Raw genomic sequence first — 12,717 nt, 5'->3', positions numbered from 1 at the left:
GTGACTTTGAACATGGGCAGTACTCATTGAAGATTCCTGTCCAGAATAAGAGAGATGATCGTCCCCCCGGTGCTATGAATGGGGCCAGACCACAGCAGGATTAATGAGCTGAGTTTCAGGGCCTGCACTGTGAGAAGGTTATTGACCGAAGTGGGCCTGTCTCCAGCAGAGAGTTACCAAGGTGTGCGAGCTCAGCATAGGCCGAGGCTGCACTGTAATTCCTTGCGTCCCTGGCTGGTCTCCACTGAGCTGCTGAGGAGCCTTGCTCACCTTTGTGATGTCAGTTCGGCCCTGAGGCTGTTCACCCTGGAGAGAGCTCGCAGAGCTACCCCTGTGAGAAGCAGCTCCGCTGCAGATGAACAGCAGCAACGGAGGACTCCTGCCACTGTGCGCTCCAGCCGGGGGCTTAGACGTTGAGATCAGTCACCCCCACACCCTGGCAGAGGCATGTGTCTCCCTCCTGAGCTCTCCCACTCCCCCCTTCGTGGCGCTCACCTCCAGCTACTCTGGGGGACGAATGCACATGTCACGTGAGCCCTGCTTTCAGTCAGGCCATTCCAAACTTGGCTTCCAAATTTAGGGAGGCATCCATCCAACCACTTTTGGGACAAGTAGTAACAGGCAGAAAGATAGAGTATTGGTTTAACTTTCACAAGTACTGAGGTTTGGTATTAAAATAGAATCATTAATGTACGTGGAGGGACAGGTTCTTTCAAACTTTGCTCCATCCCCCGCTAACTACTAGAATCACCTCCAGGTGACTTGCCTTGGGCCAGCCTTGCCTTGGGTCCCTTCCTTCCTTTCTGGCTGACTGTGCTAGGGCGCCTCTGTCCAGTCACTGTATGCTCATTTATAACCTGTCAACAGGCAGATATCGGAAGAAATATAAAGTGTTTCAGAGGTTTGGAGTAAAGTGCTGAGATGAATATTGATGGGTTGAAACAAGTTTGCAAGATGCCAAGAGCTCTCAAGGTCAAAATCTAATATCCCAGAGTGAAAGGCAGCAGGTCCTTCAGCCAGCACTCTCCTAATAAGGTTTCCCCTACGCCCACACTCCGAAACTGGCACAGACACCGTTACCGAGGACGCCCACAGAGGGCGGCATCCTGGGCCCACAAGAGTGGGAAGCTGTCACCACCCTCAGCTCGAAGGGGCAGGTTGGTGGGAGCTGGAGCTGTGGCAGAGCAGTCCCAGGCAGGGGCCGTGCCAGGCACAGGCAGGCGGGGCAGGCGCACAGCCTCCTCACTCACCCCCGGCTCTCTGCAGCGGCCCCACTTTGGCCAAACCCAACTGAATGGCAGGAGCCTGCGATACAGTCCACAGGGCCTCGGAGCCTAGATTGGGGCAAGGAGGAGGTCCGAGGGCAAAGGGGAGTGGACAGCACAGTGCGCCGACCACAGTGGGATGGGACAGGGACGCAGTAGTGAGGGGCCTTGGGAAGTGTTTAAAGTACCAGCACTTCTAAGGTCTTCATAGAAATTGCTCTCTGCAGCAGTCTTGGCCCCAAGGCTTACCTGGCCCTCAAGGCACTGGGGGAACGTTATGAGGATAACACAGTCTCCTTGGATTCCCTGTGTCATGGCCTCCCCTCATGTGCCTCACCTCAGGACCTTGTGAGCCACAAGTGGTTATGGGGGGGACAGATCCTGGTTAACCATAGCGGAAACCAGGCCATAGAAGGAAGTGCCGGAGGATGCAGACATGGAAAGAGCACGGCTTCAGGAACCACAAGGCACGGGATGACCCGCGCACGGGCTCTCTCCTCATCCATGCGCTTCTAGAGAACTGAACTGGGGAGAAGTCAGGAAGCAATTAGAGGCTCGGTTCAGTTCGATGTGAGGAGCAGCTTTCTGAGTGCAGCCCCTGGACGACTGTAAGCTGGTGAACTCCCCACCCTGGGGAACTAGGAGAGGCCACTAGAGAGGGCAGGTTCTCAGGTAAGACTGGCTGGGTTTGAATTCTGGTTTTGCTACTTAGCTTTGTGACCTTGGGCAAGTTCATTGATTTCTCTGTGCCTGTTTCCTTATTCAAAAGTGCGGATAATATTAGTACCTACAGTTAGAGTTGCGAGTCTTATGGATTAACTGAGTTAGTCCACTTAAGGGCTTAGAACAGTGTCTGGCTCATAGTAAGTGCTCACCAAATGTTCGCTAGTGCTTCCTATCACAATTGTCCCTGTCTTTACCATCTTCACCATCTTCGAGAATGCTGTGAAGGGCGTGTCTTCACTCTGGGGGGTCAGAAGGCAGTCAGCACCCAGGCTGTATAGTTCAGACTAGATTCACATCTACTGGCTAAGTGGTAAGAGCTGCAGAACTTTTTGAGCCTCAGTTTCCTCATCTGGGAACTAGGAATAATACTGACACTTCACAGAGTCACACATCACATGCGCACAAGCGGTGTTAGCCTTGTTGGAATGGACAGCCTCTCAGACCTGGCTTATTCTAACATCTTGCGAGTCTCCCAGTCTAAAGCACTGTTTTTAGTGGAAACTGGAGAAGCTCCTTCTCCCTGGGCCTCGGTTTTGTTTCCTCTCTCCTTTCCCTCTTATCTTTCTGCTTCTTTCCTGTCCATTTCCTTCTTCCCCAGGCTAAAGTGGATAATGAGATCCTTAATTACAAAGACCTGGCAGCTCTCCCCAAGGTTAAGTCCATCTACGAGGTACAACGCCCCGACCTCATTTCCTACGAGCCTCATTCCAGATACACGTCTGATGAGATGCTGGAGAGATGTGGCTATGGAGAGGTATGGCATCTTGCCCCCTCTCTCTGGGGCTGTTGGAGGAGAGGGGGGCCCATAGGGTCCCCTGTCCCCTCTACCACAGACACCTTGCCTTCCACAATGTTGCTCCTGAGACTCTTTTAAGCAGGAATTTACAATCAACATTTAAAAATTGGGTGATTTTATCCAAAAACCTGGCTTTTCTTGAAAAATTAGAGGTGATGACACCACACCAATATTTCCACCATCCAGCTGTGAGGAGCAGCGCCCCTCCGTAGACTGGAGATGGGTTCCCAGTGCTCCTGAGTGCCCACTACTCCCTGAGAACCCCAGCGTTGAAGCAGAGAACCTGTGACTGACTCCTCATCACTGGAACTATTGTTGTTCTTAGAGTGGAGAAGTTTTACACACAGCCCATGGCTCTCATCCCCAGCCACGCTTAATGACCATTTGGGTTTATGATCCCTGGTCAGTGGGTTCTCTGGTTCTTGCACCTGGCCTTAAGTCCCTGTGCTCAGAGCAAGAGAGGAACTCTCCTAAAAACTCAGCACCGGCTGGCTCTTAAAATAAACAAGCAGTTGCTGGACAAGAGGAAGTGTTCTCTAGAGAAGGCAGAGCGGCCTCCTCCATCCCAGACCCCGAACTGAGGCCATCTGCAGCAGCAGGATCCCTGGCCTGGGGGCACAGACCCGGGCTCTGGTCCCTGTTCCACCACTGTCCCCTTCCTCTCTAAATGGATTGGCTTCCATCTGGTTTGAGAGCCAGGTGCCGAGACTTTCCAGGTTCTGGCCCCTGAAATGCACCAGGAAAAGGGGACCAAGCATTTGGTAGAAGCTGATTCTCCTGAGGGCAGAGATGACACATTTGGGCCCTGAACACATTCAAGTCACACCTAGCCCTGAAATGTGTTTTGTTTCACTCACAAAATACGGTTTAGAAATGTTAATTAGTTTTCAACATTTAAGCACTGGGGAATTTCCCATAAGAATTTGCCTTTCCAATTTGTCTTGGAAACTTAAGAAGCTGTGTTAACGTACGGCAGGCATCCCAGCCTGGCCCTGAGGTGCTGGGGCTCAGCCACGCTCTGTAGATGGGACGTTCCGTCTCCAGCTCGCCACACCATCCATGGGCCCCCTCCCGTGTTGATGGCCACTCCCATCCTGGCCCTTGTCTGGCCCTACCTTTGCATCCCCTCCTCTGGGCACTGTCCTCATGAACCACAGAGGGGTCCTGAGCTGGTAAAGGGGCAACGAAGTGTCATGAAATGACTCTGAGCGTGCAGTGGGGAAGCCTGGGTCCAGGGGAAGACCCTGCCACTTCCTCCCTGAGGGGCCCCGAGCCATCCCGTTCCCTCTCTGGGCCTTGAGCTTCCCATTTGCAAAAAGAGGCCATAATCTCAAGGCTTCCTACTACCTGTCAGCCCAGGGGATACCCTGGAACTCTAAGTGAGCATGTCATCTGGAGAGGGAGGCTGAGGACCTCTCTTTGCTGAACCATTTAACTGCTCTCTGTCCCTCTCTCTCGCCCTCTTCTTTCTCCTTTCACGACTGCCTTCAAACTCTTCGCTTCTAAGTCGCTGGGAACATTATCTCCCTACTCCCAGGTAACTAAGCCAGTTTGGGGAGACCTTTTATATAATTGTGTCCCTTTATGCTGACCAAACAGGCCCCTGATTTCACCCCTCCCCAGCTTACCCCTCAAGGGACCTGAGCCCTTCACTCACCAGGGCAGTGACAGGGAGACAGGAGCGTGGCCTGGAGGACGCGGCGGTGGCATAAAGGGTAGAAGGGATTGGGAGCCAACCTGATGTACCCTTCCTAGCCAGAGATGACCCCCGATGCTTCTATGATCCCTGGCCAGGATTCCAGGAACCTGACCCACAGGTTCCATTCAAGGGCCTGTGAGTGATGGGTGAAGGCCCTGAAAATTCTCTGCACCCTTCCTTGGGCTGCGCGGGTAACCGGGACAGGGGCCTCTATTCAGAAGGGCAGCGCAACGCTTCAGCCCCTAGGGCCTCAGATTCCCTGTCACTCCCCACCTGCCTAATAGACCCTTGGGCCATAGGCCCTCCTCGTGGGTGGCCTTGCTCAGAGCCCCACTTCCTCCCACAGGACATCTACGAGAACCTGGACCTCCGGCAGAGGCGGGCCTCCAGCCCGGGATACATCGATTCCCCCACGTACAGCCGGCAGGGCATGTCCCCGACCTTCTCCCGCTCGCCTCACCACTATTACCGCTCTGGTAAGGAAGGGGAAGCCCCCAAAGGGACGGGAAGAGCCAGGGGGACAACACAGAGGCTTGATGTCCCCAGCTGCTGAGACAGAACAGGCCTTCCCCGAGATCTCCATCATAGCATGGCCTCCACAGGCCTGTGGCCACCCAGGTGACGAGCTGGGCCTCACTGAGTCCCTGCAAATGCCCTTGGCAGGAGAGAGGAAGGCAAGTGTGGGCAGATGGGTGGCAAGCTGCTAGGAGAGGGAAGTGGCAGGCGCCCAATGGCCCCAGCTGGAAGAAGACACTTCAGTCCCCATCCTCAAGCCTGTCCCATCCAGAGGATAGAGCCAGAGGACCAGAAATGAGGCTGTGGCCCGGCCTTCACTCAACAGCCCAGCCCCACCCAGGCCAGTCAAGTTGCCCACAGCCAGCCCTGAGGTTGGGGGTGAAGCAAGCAGAGCAATTAAGGGAGGGGGAGTTGGTGGGGGGCAGTGAAAATGCCTTTCTGAAGCTTGGTGGAGTTGATTCTTACAACCCACAAATTCTGACTTTGGGGTGAAGCGAGAAAACAGTGCTGAGCCTGTTTCTGAAGACAGTGCATGAGCCTACAGCTGCCCCCCGCTGTCCCTGCTGTTGTCACTTCACTGCTGCCTTAACTGCCACTGCGCTAATGCCTGTTTTCTCTGCCTCTCTTCTCTCTGGGGACCGCTGCCTGCGTGCTCCAGGGCCCGAGAGTGGCCGGAGCTCTCCATACCATAGCCAGTTAGATGTGAGGTCCTCTACTCCAACCTCTTACCAGGCTCCCAAGCACTTTCACATCCCAGGTAGGCTGCCAGCCCGGAATTCCTGGCATGCATGCGTGCTTCGTGGGGTCGCTGGGCACCCTGCACTGGCACCAAGGAGAACCTGGTTCCTAGGGACCCTCCCTAACCAGTCACTCTAATTAATCCACCCTCCAGCCCCGACACACGCACAGCCTTTAGTCCACCTGATAGAATCAGCCCTGGCAGGAAGCTGCCAGGAAGCGTCCCAGGGAAGTGTCTCAAATGTGTAGGGGCCATGACAGGACACAGCAGTGAAGCCAGGGGTTTCTGCATGAAAACTCTTGGGGCTGAATCTCCATCCTGCTCCTTATATATAAGCTGGTGACCTCAGGCCAGTTACGTAGCCTCTGTGAGCCTGTTATTCCTTCTGTACAGCCAGGCGCTCTTCTGGAACCTGAGGTTGCAATTGCACTCAAACCAGCCCACATCCTGCCTTCATGGTGTTTATGTTCCAGTGTTGGCGAGAGAGATCATAAATGAGTAAATAAATAAGTAAAAGGACAATTTTAGGTAATGGTGGGTGTGTAAACATAAGAAAACAGAATCTATGATAGAGAGGCTGGGGTGGGGGAGGCTGGGCTAGGTGAGGTGGTCAGGAAGGGCTTCTTGGAGACAGTGGCATTGAAGCCAAAAGATAAGAAGGAACCATTTTTGTGAAGAGCCCAGGGAAAAATATCTGGCGGAGTGAACAGCAAGTATGAAGGCCCTGAAACACTGAACTGGCAGCAGGCCAGTGTGGCTAGAGGTAGTGAGCATGAGGGACAGTGATAGGTGACCCTGCAGGTGTGATTGGACAAGATCTCACCCTAAGTTACGGCAGAGCTGGGCCTAGACTAATCTCCCAACCCTGAGCCCAGGTTTTCACTCCCCTCCCACTCCTCCCCAGGAGCTCGCCCTGCTGCCTCATCTACTCCCTTCTCAACTGCCCCAGAGAGGTCCCACCCTGTCTGTTTTTGAGGAAGGGGGAGGGAGACCATGCTGACCCATGGCTGCAGCATTCTGGGCACTTGCACACGGAATGAGGCGTGGCCGCTGGGTGGAAGCAGTGGACACCTTCCTGCATGGGGTCCTGCTGAGCACGTGCCCACCTTTTGCCTGCATGCCCACCATTCAAGCCCCAAGTCCCTTCCTCAGGACCATTTGAATCCAACTATTCCTTTCCCCTCACCCTCCTTGGAACCTGATGGTACGAGGTTGGAAGTTCAGCTTTGGAAGAAGAAGTCTACCAGGGAAAAGATGGTGGACACTTGGGAAAACTGGCTGACCATCTCTCTCTTCTGAGATCAACTGACCAACTGCTGTCTCCTTTTCTCCTGTCTCTCCCTCTCTCCTCCCTACTGTCCCTTCTGGGTCTGTCTGGCAGCTGGAGAAAGTAACATCTACCGGAAACCCCCGATCTACAAACGGCATGGTATGGTCAGAGGCAGAGAGGGCATGGCCAGGCAAGGGATGTGGGGCGGTTAACATCCATGCACATGACTCTGCACGGGTCACCAGGAGGGACTCATGCAAGGCTACACCTTGGCCCTTCTTGTTGACTGCCCTCCCATCATTCCAGGTGACAATGGAGAAGAGTTTGGTGACATTTTAAAAGAGCGAGGAAGGTCTCATATCCCCTAGATCCTTTTCTACCATTTCCCTAACCCCCCTGCCTTTCCCTAGTGTCTGGCATCCTAAATTCCAGGGTCAGAATAACCCTTGTCAACGTGCCACTGCGAGAGGCGCTCCCGGGGCATTGATACTCAGCTGTTCCGCACTGAGGACTCACCATTCTTGTAGAAGCACTTAGTGAGCCTCATTTAATATGCACATTTCTTAGCTGAGGATACAGAGGCACAGCTGCCACCCTGTCACCCTTGTTGCCTACGAGTCTACTAGATAACAGAGTTGGTGGAGCATGAGCCATCAGAAGCAGCCCTGTGTTGAGATCTGAACTCACCAAACAGGTGGAAGGATCAATACAAGTATAAATAGTGGCTCTGGGTACTGATAATACAGACAAACGACCTCGACTGTGGAGGGGTTTGGCTGGGATTGAGGGGAGTCTGTGAACACGTGCATGACTATTTGTGACTGCAGAGGTTGTACCATGTGCCCCAGGGGACCACAGAAAGTCACCAACCCTGACAAAGTTAGTTTGACTTTATATCCAGAAAAGACCCCCAGATCTAAACCCCTCAATACTGTGTGGAACTTCCCAGAGGGCCCTGAGAGGCAGCACCAAAGCAGAGAGTCTGGGGTAGAGGTGGATTGGGTGGATAAGAGGGCAAGTGAAGGAGCAGAGTGAGATTAGCTGGCGTCGGACCCACATCAAAGAGAACGGGAAAGCGCTGGGGGAAGTGCTGCTGGGGCCGGGGAGGCACATAGCCTGGAGCTGGCTGAGGTGACACCAGGACCCTCTGTAGCCCTGGATGCCTGGAGTGTAGAGTTTGTCCCTGTAACTTCTCTCCTGAGGAATTATCTTGAAGCCAACCTCATTTCCCCAGCCCCTCTGCCCAGGTCAGCCTCTTGCCAATCTTTGGGGCATGCTAAAGTTACTGGCCCAGAAGGTTTTGTGGCTGTCATAGGTTTGATGGTCATCCCTTGCTATGGAATTGATGTGGAAGCTCAAAGCTGGATGGCACCTGAGCCAGCAGACCAATTCTGATACTCACAGAGGAGGAAACTGAGGCAGAGAGGGGCAGGATTTTCCCAGTGTTACAAGTGAGTTAAGTGGCAGAGCTGGGAGCAGAACCTGGTGTTGCTGGCTCCCTGTCCAGTGCTCCTTCCTTTGGGTCATATACTCTCCCCAGGAAGGATTTGGCATTTCAGGGTGAGAAGGCTGACCTGACTCAACATGCAGCGTGGCCCTGCCTGCCGACTCCCACCCTAGATGGGGCTCAATCCACAAGAGGCAGGCTTCGAGAGAGTAAGAAAGCTAACAGCAAGGGCTCAGCAAGGGTTCAGGGGACATGTCTAGTATTACTTGGAGAAGCCACAGCCTTAGTATTTGTTCACTTAGGAGCCCACTGGGGAGTCCATGGAATGTGATAGAAGGGGTCCTGAACTAGGGCTCTGACCCAGTTCTGGTCTCAGTTGCCATGTGGTCTGGAACAAGCACCTGCCCCTCTTTGCTGGTCAGGTTCCCAGCTATCAAATGCAGGCCGTGGCCTCGGTGCTCCTTCAGCTCCAGTGCACCATGCCCCAGACCCTGAACTCAATGTGGCCTCACACCCCTGGGCTGCAGCCTGGCTGAGACTGGGGAAAGAATGGACAGGACAAGAGTCTAGAATATTCTGCCTCCCTGAAGCCCTCTTTGGTCCTTTGCAGGCGATTTGTCAACAGCAACCAAGAGCAAAACAAGTGAAGACATCAGCCAGGCCTCCAAGTACAGTCCAGCCTACTCGCCAGACCCCTACTATGCTACAGAGTCTGAGTATTGGACCTACCATGGTTCCCCCAAAGGTAGTGTGCCCCACAGGGGGGCCACAGCCAGAGCCCTGTCATCCACTCCAGGGACACAAGTGGCCAGGACAGTCACCCACTCCTTCAGTTAATCAGTCATTTATTCATTCAGCAAACATGTATTGAGGGCCAGCCATGGGTGCCAGCGAGACACTGGGGAGCAAACTAGACCGTGTTCTTGCCCTTGGGAAGAAGACACAGGTCCTACCTAATGAGAGGGGGAGGTAATAAACAGGAGGTAGGAGAGCTGATGACAAGGGTATGCTGTCCAGCCTAGAGATGACGAAAGCTTCTCAGATGCAGATTCCAGCGCTATAGAAGGAGTAAGGAGGAGGCAAGCCAACAGAGTGTAGAAACATACTTGCAAGACCCAAGATGGGAGGGCAGGTTCCACTGGGGGAAAGAAAAGGCTGTCAGCTCAACCTTGAGTTCAGAGTAGGGTGCGGGGAGGTGATGAGGGGCCAGATCCCACCAGGCCTGGTAGGTTTTGGTCTTTATCCTAAACAGTAGGAAGCCGTTAAAAGCAATGACATGATCAGATTTGTGTTTGTAAGATACCACTTTGGCTGTAGAGTAGAAATGGCTCAGAGGATATTGGCCAGTGGAAGGTGCTTGTGGGCACCCGGGCAAGGAGTCTTCATGGTCCTCAAGGTGCAGCCCCAACCAATCAGCCATCCCAAGCTATTTCTTTCAAGTATGGCAAGGAATTTTAATCAAGTGCCATTTCAATTCAATACATACCTTTACTAATGACTGTCCATCCTAAGCAAAGCTTCTGAAGAGCTGAGATGACCCCCTTCCCTCCCCTCAAAGACATCTCCATTTAGAAAGGAGATAAGACACCAGCACCACTGTAACCCAAGGTAGACAGTGACAAGTGTCCATAAGAGATAAATGTCCATGAGAGACAAGTGCACAGGCAGGAAAGAGCACACCTGGCAGACCTTGGGGGAAAAGGGGAATCTTAGATGAAACTGTTTCAATCACAACAATACAAATAAAAAGAAAGAAAGAAGGAAAAAACAGCCCCAAAAGGCTGAGGCCAAATTAGGTATTTTCTTGATCACGTAACTGAAAGTTTTTGAGACACAACTGGATCTAGAGGTGAGTGAACATCACCAGGACTGTCCTGTCCCCTGCATTGTGTGGGTCCATTCTCAGGCCCTCGTCATAGCAATGTGGGCTCCAACAGGCCCAGGCTAACCTCCTACTGGGCAGAAAGAGGACTCCGCTCTCCTACCAGCTCAGGCAGAGTCCCAGCACTGCAGCTGGTTGGCCCTGTTTGGGCAGCCAGCTTCGTGTGCACCCCACAGCTGGAGGATGGAAAGGGATGCTGGGCCTCTCCACACTGGGGGGCCCATGGCAGAGTGGCAGGCAGGTCACCAAGTGCACTTGTGCAGGGTCACTCAGCTAAAAAGTGGTGGCACCTAAAGGAAACCCCCACCTGCCCAGGCTCTCCTGCCCCTGTGCCCTCTCCCCAGGGCAGGCTGAGTGGGGTGCACATGCAGGAGCTGATCCTGGCCGTCTTTTGGCAGCGCCCCGAGCCAGGAGGTTCTCATCTGGAGGAGAGGAGGATGACTTTGACCGCAGCATGCACAAGGTAAGCAGGCCACACCACCGAATGAGATGTTTACATGGTACGTTCCTGAGGATTGTTTCATTTGTGAGTGACAGGAACCAAATTCAAAGTCATTATTTGATGGAAAAAATAAATGGCATAACTGAAAAGTCAAATGGTAGAATTATCTCCAGGTATAACCAGATCCAGCTGCCCAAGAAATTGTTATAGAGAAGTTGTCTCTCTGGCCTGCACTGGCCTCTGCATTGGTCTCGTGCTCAGGCAGATTCTTTTCACGTCGTGGCGAGTGGTGCCAGCAGCTCTCATGCACGGCTGGTCGGGGTGGAAGTGGTGCCACTGCTGGGGAAAGTTTGGTGGTTCCTCAAATACTTGAATGTAGAATTACCATGTGATCCAGCAATTTCACCTCTACGTATATTCCCAAAATAACTGAAAACTGGTTCTCAAATATATGTACACACATGTTTATAACAGCACTGTTCACAACAGCCAAAAGGTGGAAGCAACCCAAATGCCCTTCAGCTCACAGGTGGATTAAAAAATGTGGTATATCCATACAATGGAATATTATTCAGCCGTAAAAAGGAATGAAGTACTGATACATGTCACCATGTGGATAAACCTCAAAAACATCATGCTTAATGAAAGAAGCCAGACACAAAAGCCCTCATATTGTACAATCTCATTTACATGAAATATCCAGAATAGGTCAATCCATAAAGACAAAACACAGATTGGTGATTACCAGGGACCAGGAGGAGAGTGAAATAAGGAGTGGCTCCTTAATGGGTACAGGGTCTTTTTGGGGGGTGATAAAATGTTTTGAAACTAGACAGAGGTGGTAGTGGTACTAAATGCCACTAAATAATTCACGTTAAAATAGTTAAGTTTATATTATATGAATTTCATCTCTCTAAAAAAATGTTTTTAAAGATGGGTGCAAGCAACTCCAGCCGGAGTCCTGGAGAAGGCTCTCCCTGGCCCAGCTGGAGCCGGCCGCCCACCGCCACGCCACTCACTGTGGCCAGGGCAATGCGGTCCTGTCGTTGGCCAGGCCCGCTTTTTGCGCCCACTGTCAGAGCTCCACCCAGACCAGAGGACCACTTGCGAAAGGGAGATGAACTCCCAAAAGATAATACGGGTGCTGCAAGGAGGGAGGGACCCTGGAAAGGAAAAATGACAGAGGTTCACCAGAGAGAGTCCAATCACTCAGCCATTCCCAAGCCTGTTCCACCTCGGTGCTCTTTGCTTCCTTCTGACTTCATCTTGCTCCTCCCTCACCCCCAGCTGCAGAGCGGAATTGGCCGGCTGATTCTGAAAGAGGAGATGAAGGCCCGGTCCAGCTCCTATGCAGATCCCTGGACCCCGCCCAGGAGCTCCACCAGCAGCCGGGAGGCCCTGCACACAGCGGGCTATGACATGTCCCTCAATGGCTGTAAGCACTGCTGGGTGGGGGCTTTTACCTCCCAACTCCGTCAATGAGTCTGAACTCCTGCAGTCTCACCTGGTTCTAGAATGCAGACTTGTCAAGGGGCTGTGTGGAACAGTAAGACCATGCTCTGCCCTGAGCAGTCGATTCTGCTGCTTGGGCATCTGAAGCAGTCATTTCCAATCACCTTCTAATTGTTTGACTGGCTCAAAGATATAAGGGGCTACCTCTTGAGGTAGTGAACCTCCTATCGCTGGAGGTAAACAAGCAGAGCATTGGTTCAAGCACTTTGCCCTGAGATCTCCCACTGTAACCTCCTCCCTGTTCCTGGACATATGCACACTCTGTCTGCCTCCTCGCTTCCTTTCCCCCGTGGGAGTCAGTCCCGCCAGGAAATCCTATCTCAAGTCAATACTTAGTGGACAATGACCTTGTCAAGAATAAAATCACCTTGACATACTTGTCAGTACTTGATGGATACAGGCCAATACTTGATGGACAGTAAT

The 12,717-nt window shown here is 52.7% G+C and overlaps 1 protein-coding gene across 4 annotated transcripts in view; it reads left to right on the top strand.

Moving 5' to 3' along the window:
* ABLIM3 (actin binding LIM protein family member 3) overlaps positions 1 to 12,717 on the top strand; it is a 100,291-nt gene that overhangs the window by 78,381 nt on the left and 9,193 nt on the right. For 3 of the 4 annotated variants that reach the window (XR_008528709.1, XM_054568209.1, XM_054568206.1), the window contains 8 exons: positions 2,590 to 2,745; positions 4,295 to 4,324; positions 4,833 to 4,962; positions 5,661 to 5,759; positions 7,123 to 7,170; positions 9,069 to 9,203; positions 10,739 to 10,803; positions 12,070 to 12,217. Coding sequence is in view for 3 of the 4 variants with exons in the window: in XM_054568209.1 (XP_054424184.1) it covers positions 2,590 to 2,745; positions 4,295 to 4,324; positions 4,833 to 4,962; positions 5,661 to 5,759; positions 7,123 to 7,170; positions 9,069 to 9,203; positions 10,739 to 10,803; positions 12,070 to 12,217 (811 nt within the window). In the remaining variant the exon portion in view is untranslated. The remainder of the gene's footprint in view (positions 1 to 2,589; positions 2,746 to 4,294; positions 4,325 to 4,832; positions 4,963 to 5,660; positions 5,760 to 7,122; positions 7,171 to 9,068; positions 9,204 to 10,738; positions 10,804 to 12,069; positions 12,218 to 12,717) is intronic. The other variant, XM_054568207.1, reaches the window with a different exon arrangement.

Source organism: Pteronotus mesoamericanus, unplaced genomic scaffold, assembly GCF_021234165.1.
Source record: "Pteronotus mesoamericanus isolate MK-2021 breed Mesoamerican mustached bat unplaced genomic scaffold, CSHL_Meso_final contig_2, whole genome shotgun sequence".
Taxonomy (NCBI): domain Eukaryota; kingdom Metazoa; phylum Chordata; class Mammalia; order Chiroptera; family Mormoopidae; genus Pteronotus; species Pteronotus mesoamericanus.
Note: the sequence above shows the minus strand (reverse complement) of the source record. Positions and strands in the feature narration are given on the sequence as shown.